General features: G+C 45.7%; 1 protein-coding gene across 1 annotated transcript; it reads right to left on the reverse strand.

The window, feature by feature from the left end:
• Nucleotides 1–881: 881 nt before the first annotated feature.
• Nucleotides 882–2,701, reverse strand: LOC144753765 (proteasome subunit beta type-11-like). The gene has a single exon (XM_078641345.1). It carries the CDS (start codon nt 2,680–2,682, stop codon nt 1,864–1,866), a length of 819 nt encoding a protein of 272 aa, XP_078497471.1. The 5' UTR covers nt 2,683–2,701; the 3' UTR covers nt 882–1,863.
• Nucleotides 2,702–19,634: the final 16,933 nt, after the last annotated feature.

Genomic DNA, 19,634 nt, shown 5'->3' on the forward strand with positions numbered 1-19,634 from the left:
CCCCCCACTTATTTTACCGGGGGGACGCCGTCCCCGCTGCCAAACAGCTGGACTTCACTCTTTGGCCTCTCTGGGACGAGGAGCTTGGCACCTTTCGTGACGTCACTTCCTGTTGTGACGTCACTTCCGGTGACAGCGTCCCCGCACTTCTTTTTTTATGACTTGTGCCCTGGCCGAGGTGACACTCCCATTCTGTCACTGGGCCAGCCCACTAATGTATGCAGATTTGGAAGGGTGCCAGAGAAGCGGCCTCACTTATATTCAGGTGTGGTTCACTAGTGTGAACTAATCTGTGCACAGAGTGCAGGCAACATTTGCATTTTTTTCTCAGTGAAGTCAAGAAAACCTGCCTCTTTTAGAGTAACACCCCCTCCTTCTTATCATAAAACTTAATTCACTGAAGCAGTATTTAGCAGAAAGGCGCAATCCACAAATGTGTGCCACTTTTTTTGCGTGCCCGGGACGATTTTTGATCCCAATTCGAACCCTGACCCTGCTGCCTTCCTTCTGGAGAAGTGAGTCCTGGTGCTACTGGCCCTGTCTGTCCCAACTTACCCTCTTCTCCTCCTCACTGGCTTTACATGGCCCTGGTCATGCGGCTGTTATTATTGAGCATAGTGTCGGGTATTTATACAATCCCTACAGCTGTGCTTGCAATTCCTTACATTGGCATTACATATCTCAGTGGGTTACTGTTCCTGCCACTGATCAGCAAAACCAACTAGGCTTTTCATCCTTGAATAAAAACAACCCCAACTAATTTAGCCCTAAGAAAAATATCTTATTCAAAACAGTGCTAAACAGATAGAATGGCATCAGGCACTATATAAAATCATAATTATTAATGCATATACATATTTTTACATTTATAATCATGAAGCATTATACTAAGAAGCCTCTGTGGTGTTAGAGATTGCACTCTTGCTTGGATGTGTTAATCTTAAACGCCTGCATGCTGATATAAGACAAAATTAAAATGCTGCGCCTGCTCGTGGAAGCTGCTACCAATTAATACCAATTAACAGAGTTCAACCCATTATTAGAAAAAATAGAACTGTAAGACTTGGCAGAATTTAACAAAAATGCTGGCGTCAGGATTGAGTTCACCCCAACAGAGTGTGCGGTTCAATAAAGAGAAAAGTGAGGCTTTTTGGAAAATGTTTTTTTTCTCCAATAATATTGGCACGATGGCCATGAGGCAGCAGCCTGGCTTCTGGCACCTATTGTCGTTCGTTGGTTGCATCATCGAGAATGCCCTCTCCTGTGGCGTCATCCAAAATGGTGGGCCCCCTGAAGAATGAGGTGTGTGCGTGGTACAAAAGACTCGCTCCCTCTCTCCCCTTCTTCGACAGTCAGTCACTGATGAGAAGGCCAAAGAATGTTCAAAGAGCCCTTCCAGTAGGGTGACCAGAATTTTAAAGCAAAAAACCGAGACATTTCACAAAAATAGAAGGACTACAATTTTACTTCACGCGATGAGAGCGCTCCTCAGCAGAGAATTACAGAAAGGCAGTAAGAACATAAATAAAATGCAATTTTTAAACCAAGTAGCTTGCCTGTTAATTAAATTGGTTTCTTGAAACAATTGCTAACTATCCCTGCTTTGTAAAACATAAAAAAACACCACCCACCGTTTTCAGTCGACCCTCTTTAAAAACGGGGACATGAGCTACATTTCTTGAAATTTGCTGGACAGCGCCTTAAAAACTGGGACCGTCCAGGCAAAACGGGGACGCCTGGTCACCCTACCCTCCAGCCTTTCCCCCCTTCACCAGGACTCTGTTGTCCGCCCTCCTCCTCACACATGCCCAAGAGACCTCAGTCTCCCTGGCTCGAGCCCTGCTGGCCTCCCTTCCGCACCCTTTAGCCTTCGTCTTCTTTACCACTGGAGTCCCGTTGGCGCTCCTCTTCCTCACCAGGGACCTGCTTGCCGTCCCCTCGTCCATACAGTCCGTAATAGAAAAGGAAGACGTCCTGGCGGCCCACCTTCACCCAGCCCCCTTCCTGCACGTGGTAGAGGTCCACGTTGCCCCCGGAGTAGGCGTCGCGGTGCGTGGCGTGGCTGACGGCTCTCTGGGCCAGGTCGTAGGCTTCTGGGACGGACATCTCGTGGTGGTAGCCGGCATCCAGCACCCCGTAGGCGTAGGGTGACCCAGAGCCCACTGAGAACAGATGCCCTTGCAGGCGGCTGCCGTCACTGTACACGTAGTAGAGCGCGGGCCCGTTGCGGTCCCAGCCGCACAGCGTGGAGGCCACGCACACGTCCGTGCCCCGGAAGCGGTACAGCATGGTCGACAGGAGCTTGGCCGCGCCCGCCACCGTCAGCCGGTGGCCGTGGCGCAGCTCGTAGAGACGGCACTCTCGCGCCAGCACCCGCACCCAGGTGGCGCAGTCGGCAGAGCTGCCGGAAGTCGTGGCCAGCAGGTGACTGTGGACGGGGTGGACCTTCTCTGCGAACGGACAGGCCACCAGGGGCCCGCAGGAGGCGCGGGTGTCTGCAGCCACGATCACCCCGTGCCGGAAGGTGAAGGCCAGCGTGGTGGTGCCGTGAGTGGACTCGAGGCGGCAGCCTGGTGGGACGTCGAGGCCCCTGCAGGCCGTAGGCAGCCATGCATCACTGGGGCTGATAGCAGCTGCTGGACCCCGGGGTTCACTCAGCCCACACACTGCCTGTAGGGCCATGATGCTCCAGCGCCAGTGTAACGAGGTCCCCGTGGTCCTTGTGGTTTATGCCTCACACTGCCCTGGTCTTGTATTGGGGGCCCACCCCTCAGCGAACACACCTACCCGACATGGCTTCTAGAGTTCCCCCGTGCCCCACGCATCCATCAACATGGCAGGTAATGGCTTCGGACTGACTATCACCAACGCCATGGACGCTTTCAAGTCAGCGTCACGCGTTGGGATACAAGTCCAGGCTTCACGCTTAGAGGTACAATTCCACGCAGACAAACGCCACGCTGCGTTAGACTGAATCTTCACTATTAACATAGCTGTGATATCAATATCCCTGAATCTCCCCCACTCTCTCTTACCTAACGCTTCACGAGCTTCAGTGCTTATCCCAAGAGTGAGATAGGTATAGAAATTCAGATGCAGTATGGAACATTAAATAACACTTGATAGCAACAATGCCCTGTCAATGACTCACATTAGTAAAAAGAGAATCACTTTATTTAAAGGGAACTGAAAGAGGGGCACAGTTACTTACATTTTACATCACACGCCGTGGTGGCCTCTTGATTGCAGGTCAAGCTTACACCCTTAAGCTTCCCTCAAGCAGGGTTTTCCAGTCAGCTGTGCCTTGTGCAGGTTTTCTCTGCAAAGAAACCACTCTTCCTGGCTGGCATAGTCCAGCTCCTCCCAAGGCAGGTAAGTTATCCTTCAATCTCAATGTCACCACACACACACACACTCATGCACGCACACACACACACATGACCCCTATTCTCTACCTGGTCGTCCTATTATGTAGACCAGGGAAAGCCACCAATCAAACTGGAGGAAGGAGAGCGTTACAATGTGTTGTTTTGTTGGTTGCAATTGGTTGAAAGTTTATTCGTTGTCTAGTTTCACAATGGCTTACCTGTGTAAGTTTGGAAGCAACATGACTTTGATTTAGTAAGATTTCAGTGGATGTGCTGAACGATCTAAAGGGGGAGGGCAATTGTCCATTGCTCCAACAGAACATAGCATTTGCACTATGTGCACCACATCTCAGGTTGGTGACATCTCAGGTAGGTGACTTATGATGCAGTGTTATGTATCCTACATCGAAGTTCCAGACAGTACAAAGGCAATGGGTGTTTGTTATGGGCACTTCTCAGCCCTTCAGTGGGGAGAGCTTGTAGGCCTTTTCTTCACAGCGGTACAGGTACAAAAGGCCTGGGACCCTTGACTAAACTCAACCTGATACTACTGTCAACCTGTTGAACTCATTGGGCACCAGGTATAACAGGGCTCAGATGTCTGATCCAAATCCAGATGTAGAATGGAAATACAATTCTCTCAACCGTTCCGGGTGTCCATATGATCTAACCATCACTGCATCCTTTCCTGGCTTAAAGAAACCTTACCTTCAAACAAGATACCGTTCTGTGCATGGGAAATGTTTAGTTCTTCAATGCCCCGAAAAAGGGAAAATTGTAATTTTCACCTAAATAGTGGCCCTACATTCCTGGCCTACTGACACAATGAGATACATTGCAAGTACGCACTCGGAGGAATCAGGTCGCTGATCCCCCATCTGATTCTCCAACTTGGAAGAGCCTGGCTTTCTGTTACTGGCTTTCAACTGAAACCTGGGCACCACCCACAAATTCAAACAAAAGCCTCCCCCCCTTTCTCCCCCCAGATATTGCATCATTACCAGTCAATATCGGTATCAAAACAAACTTTGGAAAAAACTATCTTCACAGATCTGTTATTCACTTGCAAATAAGAAGTTTGTTTATGAGGTTCTGAATCTGTCATTTTGGGAGAATTCCCCTTCTTTGAGCTGGTGCCCTTCGGGCCACAGCTAGTTTATATTTTGTGATTGATATGTAGTATAACTTCTAAATCTTTTATTTAATTACGTTTTTAGAGTTTCTATAATGTTTTTATTTAGGTTGACTACAGTATATAACACGTTAGCATAGCATGTTATTTAAGACCTCATGATTTATTAAAGTATCAATGTTTTCTCAAGCAATCTTTTCACCTCTTACATTTAAAGTATTTGAGAAAAGTCTTATGGTGGTCAAATCTCCTGCTGTCACATTCGTAGCAATGTCATAAAACAATTTCCTCTTGGGAGCACATAATAAGATATCACATGAACACACTCTAAATTCCTTTCAACCACAACACAAACCACATACTGTGAACCAGAGAGTGAAATCAGTTCAAAACGTTTTGTACTGATTTGACTCTCTAGCCTGCCATGTTGTGCATGGGACTGATGTGCACCTCCGGAGTCCCTGGGGGCCTGCAAAGGGCCCCCCCCAAGCAGACTCCGCATGGGAAAGGCATTTGAAAACCTACATTCTAATATGGCTGGTGGTGTCTTTCAGACACTGCCACCATATAGAACCCTTTTCTGCCCGGTCGACATGTCGACTGGGCGGAAAAGCGGAGGACGGTGTTTCCGTCCGCTGTGGACCCCCCCAGCCATTGTAATATAGCGGGGGTCATTTCTGCACGGATGGTGGGCGGATCGCCCCCGCCGGGCCGGTCGTGGCTAGGAACGGCCTGGCGGGGGCGATCCGCCCGCCATCTTAATGGGGCCCTTAGTGTGAAGTTCATTTACACGTCTCAGGTGGAGCTCTGACGACTGTCGATTCACCAAAGTTACAAGGGCTGTAAAAATGGCAGCGCGCCACGCGCCATGGCATCGCAGAGTTGACCTCTTGTCTCAAACCCAGTTTAGATGGAAGATCAAAAACTATAGTTTTCTATAGTTATCCTAAAACTTGGTCCTTTACTCAAGTCCCTCTGTCCTCTGCTCATTTTATCGTGACTCTATTGCATTTGCTTTCGTGTGTTGAGTCCAAGCACTATTCTGGCTTCCTGGGAAAGAGCACTAAGTACAACCAGAAACTGTAACCAGGGAAGCTGAGACTAGAGCAGCGGCGGAAAGTGAGGGGTCCTGGGGCCCCAGCTGCTGTCAGTAATGTTCAAAGAGGAGAAACTCCTTCACCCTATAGATGTTATGTGACCATTGAAAGTACTTTTGGGAGAATTCACCTTCTTTGAGCTGGTGCCCTTCGGGCCACAGCTAGTTTATATTTTGTGATTGATAAGTAGTATAACTTCTAAATCTTTTATTTAATTACGGTTTTAGAGGTTCTATAATGTTTTTATTTAGGTTGACTAAAGTATATAACATGTTAGCATAGCATAATATTTAAGACCTCATGATTTATTAAAGTATCAATGTTTTCTCAAGCAATCTTTTCACCTCTTACATTTAAAGTATTTGAGAACACTCTTATGGTGGTCAAATCTCCTGCTGTCATATTCGTAGCAATGTCATAAAACAATTTCCTCTTGGGAGCACATAATAAGATATCACGTGAACGCTCTCTAAATTCCTTTCAACCACAACACAAACCACATACTGTGAACCAGAGAGTCAATTCAGTTCAAAACGTTTTGTACTGATTTGACTCTCTAGCCTGCCATGTTGTGCATGGGACTGATGTGCACCCCCGGAGTCCCTGGGGGCCTGCAACGGGCCCCCCCAAGCAGACCCTGCATGGGAAAGGCATTTGAAAACCCACATTCTAATATGGCTGGTGGTGTCTTTCAGACACTGCCACCATATAGAACCCTTTTCTGCCCGGTCGACATGTCGACTGGGCGGAAAAGCGGAGGACGGTGTTTCCGTCCGCCGCGGACCCCCCAGCCATTGTAATATAGCGGGGGTAATTTCTGCACGGATGGCGGGCGGATCGCCCCCCGCCGGGCCGGCGGTGGCTAGCAACGGCCTGGCGGGGGCAATCCGCCCGCCATTTTAATGGGGCCCTTAGTGTGAAGTTCATTTACACGTCTCAGGTGGAGCTCTGACGACTGTCGATTCACCAAAGTTACAAGGGCTGTAAAAATGGCAGCGCACCACGCGCCATGGCATCACAGAGTTGACCTCTTGTCTCAAACCCAGTTTAGATGGAAGATCAAAAACTATAGTTTTTTATAGTTATCCTAAAACTTGGTCCTTTACTCAAGTCCCTCCGTCCTCTGCTCATTTTAACTTGACTCTATTGCGTTTGCTTTCGTGTGTTGAGTCCAATCACTATTCTGGCTTCCTGGGAAAGAGCGCTAAGTACAACCAGATACTGTAACCAGGGAAGCTGAGACTAGAGCAGCGACGGAAAGTGAGGGGTCCTGGGGCCCCAGCTGCTGTCAGTAATGTTCAAAGAGGAGAAACTCCTTCACCCCATAGATGTTATGTGACCATTGAAAGTACTTTTCAATTCGCACACATGGTTTGATTACTCTGAAACCATCATTACATTTGTATCTCAATCTAGTTGTTTGATTTCTAACGAAAGACAAACATTGTATCAATTAGGCAATCCCCCAATAATGCAGCTAGACATTCAATTGAAGCATTTTTTGCTCTGAACACGTCCAACAGCAGGACATAAACAGTGTTTTTCCGATCTGCACTCGCATGACATTGTTCTAATATTTAAAATTGCAGCTGTGTGACTGAACATTTCCTCTCTGCCTTTACTCGGTCATCAATGACTGGAGTCTTGATCAGAATTTTAGGGCGATACCCAGGCCTGAGCAGAACTGGTTTTGGCTGTGTTCAGCGACTAGTGACTTTTTAGAACAAAGACTTTTGGGGTATAAATATCTGTGCCCAAACCCCTGACTTTTGTATTGCTCCTGGATGTCAAGAAGAACCTCTGTCCGTGTCACTGAAGGAATCTGCAGGAGATGACTGTCCTTGTGCTTGTGTGCTGTTTCTTGGATTGGCCTGGACATGGAAAAAGAGGTAACATGACTTTGAGAGAACTTTTATTTTGCTAAAGCAATCACCCAAGGGCTAGAAGAGAGCTAGCCTCCTGCTGGAGTCACAGGCACATCTGACTCCCCCACCAGCCTCCTCATTCCTCCCAGCGATGATTTATGTCTGCAGGTGCGGCCCCTGTGAGTTCCAGGGCCTCTAGTTCTACTACAGAGAAGAGAGTGCTGAAATTGTCACTAACGCCCGTTTGCGAGCCGCCGCAGCTGAAGAGCGTAAGAAAAATCATTGCGCTGCTGCCGCCGAGCGTTCGCAAACCAAAGATCATCGTATCACACGCTTGCAGGCCACAACGTGCTCGCTAACCTCAGAGATTCAGTGCACGTTTGCAGGCTGTCGCGTGCTCACTAACCCCGGATCATCGCATCGAGATCATCGCATCACGACATGACAGTACGGGTGCTGTGCGTCTGCTATTTTCATCGCATCGCACCTGGATCGTCGCTCTCTCGTGGGGCACCATTTTCTTTCATCGCAACAAGGCCGCACACGCAATGGGACCAGCACATCTTCCTCCTTTGCGGCAAGGATTCAACGCATCTCTGGCCTAGCATGGAGAAGTCTGCTGCTTTGTACCGCACGCAACCGCAGATCGGTGCATCATCCTCCCTTGCCGCAAGGATTCAACGCATAGCCGGCCTTGCGTGAGGAAAATCATCGCTACAGCTCGTTTGCGACATTTTGCTTGTTTTGCTACGAAATCCAGGTACTTTGTAAAGTAAAAGAGTCACAGAGATCACTGCTTTGAACTGAGCCCCTATTTGAACACTTTGAACTATTTTTACAGCATTTCAAGAGTAACCCTATTTTTCAGTATTGTGGCTTTTTACCGTTATTGGTCTTGTGTTAAGTCTATATATAAAGATACCTTTTTGTTATAACTACTTGTGTAGTGTCCCTTTGTAGTGTCCTTCACTGTGTTACTGTGTATGATCATAAATGCTTTACACAATGCCTCTGAGATAGGCTCAGCTGCTCGTGCTACATTACCACAGGGTTGAGCAGGGGTTTTCAAAGGGTGTAGCCCCCTTACTCTAACTTAGGAACAAGGGTCCCTACTTGGACAGTGGTCAGCCACTGCCAACTAGAGACCCCCATTCCTAACAATGATAGACAACTTTTTCATGGGGTCACATTTCCGGGGACTGTACAAAGCTCTCATGTTAAGTTGTTTGAGGCATTCTGCCCTGTATGTTGTAGTATCCATGGTCAATGTAACGCCACCTTTGTCTGCCGATATTAGGCAGAGAGCTCCATGAGACGCATGCCAGGGTGAGGTGAGGTACATTCCTCGGCAATAGTGGGTAAACCTTTATCGATATTCCTCTATGGTTTTGCCTGTTTTTTAGGTCTCGCCTGCGTTGCAGCGCATGCGCTGCATCGCCTTGGCGAGATCTATTGTCGTTGGTTTTGTGTCGGGCTTCTTTGGAAGCGGGGTTGGTGTCCGCCCTGTCTCCCATAGGCTCCGCCCACCCGGACTGGCGATTTAGCTCGCGCACAGCATCTTTCTAGCTCACGCTCAACGTCTCTTCCAGACAAGCATGTTCATTTTTGCATCGCGCTTCTCTGGCGCAGTCTCCTTGTAAAAGCCAAATGCAGTGACTGCTTCTGCCCTCGTGTGGCTGCAGTATATGTGGCGCTCCCGTGCACGCTGTTGTCAAGCTGCTGGTGTGTTTCTTGGGATTTCCTCGCCTCGCACATCACTGCACAGGCCTCTACCCCGGTGCTGGACATGGCAGTCACCCTCGCCTCAGGCTCTGTTGCACTGTATGCACAGCTTCATGAAAAAGAAAAAAGAAATTGTGCGTCCGCAAGGAGCCGCTGCTGGCACCGAGTACCCGGAAGAGTACAAGGAATATGAGCTCAAGGAGGAGGAAGATGACGAGCTACTGTCCATGCTACCGCCAGCTGTGCGTCCCGGGGAGACGCAAAGGATCTTTGTGGTTCACCCGGATATAAAATGGGGGCCAAAGAAACCGCACTTAACCACAGGTACACACACTGACGAGAGGGGTCATCTATTGCATAAATGTCACTATGCATAAGTCACAGCAGCATTGTGTAATACTAGCTGCTATGCCACGTGTGACAATTTCAGACAGCCCTGGTAGAAACACTTTGCATGCTGGGATTTGTAGTTTTGCTCTCGATATTGTATGTAGATTGGTCACCTTTCTCCAAGAGAAGTACTGTCAATTTCTACATTCTTTGAGATTAGGAATGCAAGAGTGGTTGTACTCGAAGACTAATATGTGCACACCTGTCAATTCACCCATATTTGGCGTGTCACCCTATTTTTCTCTCTATTGCCTGCCTGGCAAATAAAATGCCTCCATAAACTAATGTGGTCACCTTCTTTTCAAACTTATATCACCCACCCTCTAATATATTAGTGTTCGTTCTCCATTCATCTTCGCAAATGAGACACCTATTGCTGTACACATATTGTTTGTGGGTTGTTTCAAGCGCCCCATGCAGTGCTTGCACTTAATAGAGGCCACTCCCCTTTATTTAGACGCGGCTCATCTAAAGAAAAGAATGTGGCCTCTATTAAAGAAAGCAAAGCCGTGATGGGGCGCTTGGAAACAAACAATATTTGTATTTCAATTGGTCTCGTATTTGTGAGAATTTAAGATATTGACATTTACAGTGCCAATAGCTCAGAGTATCCTAAATGCGAGACCTATTGCATTGGAAATTCTTGTTAAGTATGTCTCCGTCCCCATAGAACATAAGGGGTGTCAAGCACATAAATGTAGATGAGTTTTGGTAATTTGTCTTTTGGTTGACCCAACACATGGGTTTACTACTTTTCGTCTCACTGTAGAACTAACTGTAATGTTTATGTATTTTCTTCATATATGTTTTTTAGTTCTCGCCTGAGCCAATGCACTTGCGCATTGCTCCGGCGAGTTTATAGTAAGGGGAAAAGAACAGTCTACCAAAACGGCGGATTAGACAGAGTTCATGTGATCTATGCGCGTGAGCGCCACCGGCCACGTCACACACCACCATTTGTCAGTGCCTCGCATCAGACTTCAAAGGCTGCCGCTCCCCCCAATCAGACTTCAAAGGCTGCCGCTCCCCCGCCCCCGCATCAGACTTCAAAGGAATGCGCTCCCGCTCCCCCACCCCCCCCGCCACAGCAATGCCGAGAGCTTGTTTTGCTTGCTACTCCTTGCCCTCTGGTCTCTGCCTGCTCTCCCGTGTGCTTGCATATTCCTTCCTTGGCCCTGGGTGTTTTCCGTGTTCTTCCATTCAGTGCCTTCTCGACCCCGTACTTGATTGCTGTCCAAGCCCCAGCCCTCGCTGCCTCTATCATTATACACTCTCCCTGTGTGTTCCTGTTTACCCTTGCTTTTTCCCAGCTCCATCATTTTGTGCTTTGATAAACTGAACGCGCTTTGTAGCACTTAGCCCTGCGTGTTCTTAGCTTCAGTCTCTGTGCTTCTGCACCACATCACTCAGGGACACAACCACATCACTCAGGGACACCACCACATCACTCAGGGGCACCTCTCACAGGCACCACCACATCACTCAGGAACACCACCACATCACTCAGGGGCACCACCACATCACTCAAGTACACCACCACATCACTCAGGCGCACCACCACATCACTCGGGGACACCACCACATCACTCACAGACTCCACCACATCACTCAGGGGCACCACCACATCACTCAGGGGCACCACCACATCACTCAGGGACACCACCACATCACTCAGGGACACCACCTCATCACACTCAGGGACACCACCACATCACTCTGGGACACCACCACATCACTCTGGGACACCACCTCTTCACTCTAATACACCACCACATCACTCTAATACACCACCACATCACTCAGCCCAACCACATCATCACTCAGCACCACAACAGCACTGTCCTTGCTTGCTACCAATAAGCATTGCCATAGCCAATAGGACTCGCATTAGGAAAGTGTAAGCTATTGGCTTTGTGAATAACAATGCTATTAATTCATATATTTTCAAAGCCAACACATATTTTAAAAAATTGTCATTTACAATACCAATAGCTCACAGTTTCCTAATGCAAGACCTATTCCACTGCAAATGCTTGTTTCTACAGGTATCGCCAATTAATCCTTCATTGTATGGCAATTCATAGGATCACTGAATGTTATGTTTTTCACACACATTTCATTTTATTGAGCAGCAGCACTAATTTTGAGGTCCTGAAGAAGGCCACAAAACCTCTATAGAGGGTTATAAGGCTGAAACATGACAATGTTTCTTGAACACTACAAGCTGGTCTGATTTCTTCCTGCAGTGTCTTAGTTTTAACCCTGGCACAGGGAACACAGATAAAGGATTTTGAGTACCCTGTAGCTAGTTTTAATCTTCACTTTTCAAATTGCTCAGCAGCCCCATCACATTAAGCTCATCATCTTGGTATTTAATATACCTCTCCTCTAATACCAAAACATCTCTGAGCTCCATCCTCTCAGTGAGAGGGTCGTAGTCCATACCGTGACTAGGCATCATGGTACGAGGAGATTTCTAATGATGACCCATGCCACCCAAGGTGGGTGAGGGAAATTGTCCTATTAAAAGGATATCCCACAATGGCTAGATCTTCAGTTGTTATAGCGTTTCTACAGACCCAAGGGTTTCTTTTTTGTAATTCATATATGAAATAGGGGAGTTAACCCTTGCTGGTCCCAAAATCTCCTCTGACCCTACTGCGTGAGATACCTCTGTGGTCAGCAAAATCCTTTTGCTTGGCTGAATGCCTCTGATGTCTCTCTGAAAGTGGAAGATTTGCACACAGCTTCATGCGCAGGTGATTTCAGGGTGTACTGGGTGGCACAGGTATTTGGCTGCTGGCTCTTCCTCATTTGTTTCTTTATGCTGGCTATTCTCCATCCAATCTATAGCACTGGTTTGTTTAGGGTACATGAAACCAGGAGATCCGATTCACAATGGGAACACTACACTCCCAGAGTACAGCATGGTCTCACTGGGCAATATCCTGCACACTCACGCACCACTGTCTTGTGAGGGTGTGACAACATACAATGTGAGGTTGTCAGTTTTCTGGTAGTCTATTGCTGCTTTGCTTCGTGTGTAGTTCTCTGCACAACTGTCTTCTCTGTTCAAGTTCTAGATGTCCACCCTGATTCTGCTGCTCACACTGCTGATCTGCTGCATGTGGTGTCTTGTGTATGGCTTCATCGGGAGGCATTGTGTACCCACAACCACCTGCTTCTCTCAAGGACAACAGCAGCACCTCTTTGTCATGGGGTTTCGCGCACTGTAGTAGAGACATCAATCAGGAGGGGCCATGGGTCATGGGACTCTTCAGGTGCACCCAAAAGGCCTCGCCTGTGGCACAAAGTGTATGGCATGGAACTCACAGCGAAAAGCATCACTGTGCTGTGGCAAGTTACTGCTTCTGAAAGTGAATCACAGGGAATCTACATCTCATGTTCACAATTCCATCTTTAAACTCTGACTGATCTTCGTGCTTTTTGGATCTTTCAGTGCACTCTCCATCTCTACAGCAGGTAATACAGTCCCACTTTAAAACACAACATGGAGGCGCCAATTCTCTAAAACACACTAACCAATTCCTGGATGAATGTATGATGTTACAACGCATACATTTAAAATGCATGTACTTACAACGCAGTTTTTACATCGCAACATCCACTACAACGCATTCCATTACATTGCATACTACCTCTACATTGCATACCATTACAACGCATACCATTACATTGTATTTAAGGTAAGTATTGGATAGAATAAGGGTAAAAATTACTATTTTAACTCCAGGGGGTGCAACAGTAGGGTAAGTGTTGGATAGTGTAGGGGTTAAAATTACGATTCTAACTCCAGGGTTTTCAACAGTAGGGTAAGTGTTGGGTAGTGTAGGGGTACTATGCGTTGTAATGGTATGCATTGTAATGGTATGCATTGTAATGCCTGCGATGTAGTGACATGCGCTGTAGTATTATGCGTTGTAATGGTATGCATTGTAAGCCTGCGTTGTAGTTACATGCGTTGTAAGGGGTGTTGCGATGTAATGACTGCGTCGTAAGTATAGTGCAATGTAATGACTGCGTTGTAAGGGTTGTTTCCCTTCCTAGATACTGGTCAATCTCTTCCTCTGTGGTGCAGCACCAGTTTATCTATATCACAGCCATACAGTTATCTGAGACCATGAAGAGCTTGAAGCTTGGTGCCATCGACACAAAACTTGACATTAAAGACTAGATTTCAGAGTATCATTGATATTTTGGGATGTTCCTCCAACCCAAATGGCGGTAATTTGGTCGGTATATTTATTTTCATAATGAAAAATGGGTTCTCTCATGCATGAGGGGCTCGTGAGCCAGGCCATTGCCACAGGGCAATCTGTATGAACAGTTGTATAATACACACTATGGCTCTTCTGGAAAGCCAGTTCAACATATACGGAATACATTTGAGGCAAATGGAGAATGCATATGTAGGGGGTTTTAACCGTTTTTCCTGCTGCCTCTCCAAAGTGTTAGCTTTTCTGTTGGATTTGTTAAAAATATGCATGGTAAATAACTTCTTTAATTTGTCTGGGATTATATTGAACCTTTGGTGTTCTGTACCTATTGAATTGCAAATATTGTTTGTTTCCAAGCACCCCTCCCCTGCTGATGACGGAACTGCTCCGTCATCAGCCGCGGTCGCGCTGTGCTGATGACGGAGCGGTTCCGTCATGGCCCGCTCGGCACGCCTGTGCGGCGCGGTTTCCGCGCCTGCGCTGAGCGTTCTATTGAGCGGGGCGGGCCATGACGGAACCGCTCTGTCATAAGCACAGCGCAACCGACGCTGGTGACGGAGCGGTTCCGTCACCAGCATGCGCCCGCCGCTCTTCCGCCCCGCCCCCTTAGCACTGCGGCGGAATAGCCGCCGCAGTGAAGGGGTTAATAGAGGCCACGTCCCTTGCTTTACATGAGCTGCGTCTAAAGAAAGGGGCATGGTCTCTATGTAAGCGTGGCATGGGTGCTTGGAAACAACCCACCCAGAAAATATTTGTAAAGCAATTAGTGTTGCATTTGCGAGAGTTTAAGCTATTGTAATTTACAATGCCAATTGCTCAAACTCTCCTAAATGCGAGAACTATGGCATTCCAAAGAAGCGGCCACCATTGTCCCGGCTGCTTGAAAAGAGAAAGCGCGCATGGCACACTGAATGTTGCTGCAAAGCACATTGTGCCTGCAGTAAGACAAAAACTCACTAAAGAAAGAGGGGCTTATTTATGAGCGCCTTGCGCCAGTTTTGCAACGCCGTTGCGTCACTTTTAGTGACGCAGCGGTGGAGTAAATAATGCGCCCTGTTGCACTGTTTTTACGAAGTGACGCATCTAGGCAGATGTATCTTCTTATAAAGGCCAACAGTCATGGGGGTGGGGATGCACACCTTTAATGTTCCAATTTCTTTAAATTGTAATCCAATATACTATTTAATGCGTGCTGAGTGGTGTAGTGGCATGCCCAGATACCACTGAAATGAACAATAAACTACGAAATGGGGACAACATCTTTGCCCCCCTCCAAACGCACAGCGGCGAGCCATCACTTAGGCTATCTTTTATACACTCCTCTTTTATCCGTTTTAATCTTTGTTAACCATTAGTTTCAACATTTAACTTCATCCATTTCTTCTCAAGTTAGTGAATCCACACACGGAATTATTTGCCTTTTTACCAAGTTTCTCATATTAAAACAGTGTCCATCCAGACCTCATGTTAAAATACGACTGATGCAGGGTTCATCACAAACAGTGTTTTATTTTTCAAGGTCCCAATGCATTTCGGGCGTCCAACGCGCCCTTCGTCAGGGGTCACTACAGATAATAATAAAAACAACAATTATCCATCACTATTATACACATAGATGCACATAATTCAATCATTTTAAACAGCACACTTAATGTTCGATTTGTACCCGGTATCATATACAAAATTTCTTCATTTACTTGGTCACCATGTGAAAAACATTTTTAGCGGTATGGTTATCTCCAGCGAGTCTCTCTCTACGCCACTCTCTTCTCCCACACATGATGGTACCCTCCTTTCCTTGACTATTCCTTGCTTCCATTCCATTTTTAACATTTCCATTTTTAACAAACGCTTCCCTTTTTCCCAATTTTATCACCCATTAGAAAACCAATGAGGTTCTTCCCATACCTACTGTGAGCATTTTAAAAGAAACAGCCTTTCTTCTGTCTTGTTGTTGCAGCCATACTCGTCCTTTCATTACCCCTCCCTCTTTATCACCATGCTTTCCCTCCCAATTCGCTCCCAATTGGCTCTTTGTTAAACATTTCCCGCCACTGCGTTTTACGTGTCCATTCACTAGACTCCATTTCCCATGATGCCATGTCCCGGTATCTCGATAACGTGTAATCGTGCTCAAAGTCACTTGGTGCTCTTGTTGATTTAATACAATTTGACCTTGTGCGGCGCTTCAAAAGTACACTGTCTTAGTCCTTCAGTCCATTGTGAGTGGCGAGCCATCACTTAGGCTATAAATATAAAAATAAAACACTGTTTTTGATGAACCCTGCATCAGTCGTATTTTAACATGAGGTCTGGATGGACACTGTTTTAATATTAGAAACTTGGTAAAAAGGCAAATAATTCCGTGTGTGAATTCACTAACTTGAGAAGAAATGGATGAAGTTAAATGTTGAAACTAATGGTTAACAAAGATTAAAACGGATAAAAGAGGAGATGTATAAAAGATAGCCTAAGTGATGGCTCGCCGCTGTCCGTTTGGAGGGGGGCAAAGATGTTGTCCCCATTTCGTAGTTTATTCTTTTTTATAAAGGGACAGCAGGAAAGTATTAGAAGTTATATGAAGGTCTCTAAACACATTTAACCTTCCCCTATAAAAACATAATAAACCAAAAAATAGGAATGGCAGATTTTTGATCTGCGTGTTTACTGCCTCCTTTTCCCAAAAAATAACACCATTTTAATCTTTGGAATACACAGTGGACCTTTGTTAGTTCTTCTCTTTTCCTGGTCCCATCGCAGCAAATCTCTTTTGGCATTGTATGTCTGTGAAAATTGAAGTCCTTAATAAAAATGAGCCTTGGCAAAGCCAATAGGTCCGACTTGTGGCTAAAAGAATTTTGAAAAGTCTGCTGCAGTCAAGAACTATTAAAAACAACTTTATTCTGTATAAAATACATTTGTGAGATAAAGGACGCACTGCATGACGATTCAGTGTACGTTTCAGTTGGAAAATAGTCCCTCAAGGATTGCAATTCAAGCTCTCAGTAAAGGGCGGAATGATACATTAAACGGTCAATAACATTAGAAGAGAGAGAGAAATACTTCTTTGATTTGCGCCAAAGCTAACTCCATGTATACTTTAAAGAATTGTTAACAGTATCTCTGGAGACAGAGCGCTGTTAAGCCAGTCCTAAATATAAACAGGTTAAAAGTTCTCCTACAGTGGCAAGAAGCCCAGTTTTATGTGGGGAAGGTTTTCTCTGCAGCAGCTAGTTAGGAGGTGTCAGCAAAGCTCTTTTTAGGTGTTAATCAATATCTTTGTTTTCCCTGCAGTCTCCTGTGTGTGGAAGCCCAGGACTGTTTGTTCAAAACAAACACTTCAAAGTGCCTACATTCTGCCCGTCTCCCCGTGTTCTGCTGCTCGGTACAGCTAGAACCCTGATGCACCAGACTGAATCAGTGAGGACAAACCGTCAAACACGCGAAGGTGCCCTCCAAGCATATTGAAGGGCACACAACAACAGACAATGTCCCCAAAACATTTGTTTCCTGCCTGAGGGGAAACAACCTTTACCACACAGGACTTTTACAACAAAGTTTTTACCACAGAGGTAAGTATTTGTACCTTTGCCATGCAGGTAAGTATTTTTTTTTATAGCATATTGATTGTTATTTAAAAAAAAATTAAGTGATTTTAGGGGTGGGTAGAGGTATGGGGTGACGTCAGGGTTCAGTGGTGGGTAGGAGTAAAGGGAGGTGAGGGTGATTTGAGGGCTCAAGTGGGTAGAGATAGAGGGAGGTGAAGGTGATTGAAGGGTCAGGGGTGGGTGGAGGTAAAGGGATGTTTGGATGACTCGAGGATGAGTAGAGGGGTCCGGGTGTGTATAGGTAAAGGGAGGTGAAGGTGACTTGAGGGCTCAGGGTGAGTAGAGGTAAAGGGAGGTAAGGATGACTTGAGGGGTCTGGCTGTGTATTGGTAAAGGGAGGTGAAGGTGACTTGAGGGTTTGGGGTGGGTTGAGGTAAAGGGATTAAAGGTGACTGGAGGCCATAGGGGTGAGTTGAGTTAAGGGGAGGTGAGGGCTCAGTAGTGGGTTGAGGTAAAATGAGCTCAGGGTGATGTGAGGGCTTAGGGGTGGGTTGAAGTGTTTGGAGGTGAGGGTGAGGGTGAAGAGTGTTCAGGGGTAAATAGAGGTAAAGGGAGGTGAGGGTGATTTGAGGGCTCAGTGGTGGGTAGAGGTAAAGGGAGATGAGGTTGACTTGAGGGGTCCGGGCGTGTAGAGGTAAAGGGAGTTGAAGGTGACTTGGGGGCTCAGGGGTGGGTCGTGGTATAGGGAGGTGAGGGTGATATTAGTGCTCAGGGATGGGCAGAGGTAAAATGATGTGAGGGTGTCTTGATTGGATAGTATGACATAGTGTGGCTTGTCATTGTACAGTATGGTATGGCCAGTTATTGTATAGTATAGAATAATATGGAGTATGGTATGGACTATCATTGAGTTTTATGGTATGGTATGGCCTGTTATTGTTTAAATCTTTATACAGGAAAATGGTCCCTAGACAAACAGAATTTATAAGTGATAAATATAGACTAAATAGACACTATATTCTTTGTCCAGCCGGACACTATTTATTTTAATAGTAGGGAAATTTCACAAAATTACTAAGATGACAGCAGGACACCAGCCGATGTCCGACTAACACACTAAGAAAGGACAAACAAAGAGTTTCAGGCAATATGAACAGTCTGTGTAGTACAAATCACAATCAGACAATATTGTTTACACACTATTGTTGGCATAAAAATAGCACAGTTCATACACATATAGTGTGACACAGTCGACGACGTTTCGAACCTATGACATATTAAAGGTTCATCTTCAGGACATCAATTATATGCCTTCTCTTTAGATCAGAAAAAAGTCACAATTAACTTTTAAGCTCATGTTCTGAGCACTATTGCCATGACACATTTAAAACAAAAAAATGATTCAAGGGGGAGAAAAAGAGCAAAATACACAGATTAAAACATTTCTACAAAGCATGTTAATACCCACACACAATTTATACATTTGGTTTACTAAGCCAATTACTAATCATTCCGAACAGAACCATTCAATTATACCAGAGTCATTTATTTAAAGTTGAGCCATGTGAAAAACGATCGTGTCAGAATTAACCTAATAACGTGAATTAACACCAAGAATTAAAGTTGGCATAATCAGTGCACAAACCGGAAAGTGACAGTGACCAAAAGAAGACGGGACACTGTCACTTTCCGGTTTGTGCACTGATTATGCCAACTTTAATTCTTGGAGTTAATTCACGTTATTAGGTTAGAAGCTTTGTAGAAATGTTTTAATCTGTGTATTTTGCTCTTTTTCTCCCCCTTAAATCATTTTTTTGTTTTAAATGTCATAGGTTCGAAACGTCGTCGACTGTGTCACACTATATGTGTATGAACTGTGCTATTTTTATGCCAACAATAGTGTGTAAACAATATTGTCTGATTGTGATTTGTACTACACAGACTGTTCATATTGCCTGAAACTCTTTGTTTGTCCTTTCTTAGTGTGTTAGTCGGACATCGGCTGGTGTCCTGCTGTCATCTTAGTAATTTTGTGAAATTTCTTACTATTAAAATAAATACTGTCCGGCTGGACAAAGAATATAGTGTCTATTTAGTCTATATTTATCACTTATAAATTCTGTTTGTCTAGGGACCATTTTCCTGTATAAAGATATAATCCCCTAAGGTCCCTAGCATATTGCTTCCTTGGGTTCCCTTGTGTAACCAAAATGTTATTGTTTAAATGGCATAGTATGCAATGGCATGGTATGGTATGGTTACTTACATTGGCTT

The sequence above is a fragment of the Lissotriton helveticus genome, chromosome 5_1 (genome assembly GCF_964261635.1).
Source record: "Lissotriton helveticus chromosome 5_1, aLisHel1.1, whole genome shotgun sequence".
Lineage (NCBI taxonomy): Eukaryota > Metazoa > Chordata > Amphibia > Caudata > Salamandridae > Lissotriton > Lissotriton helveticus.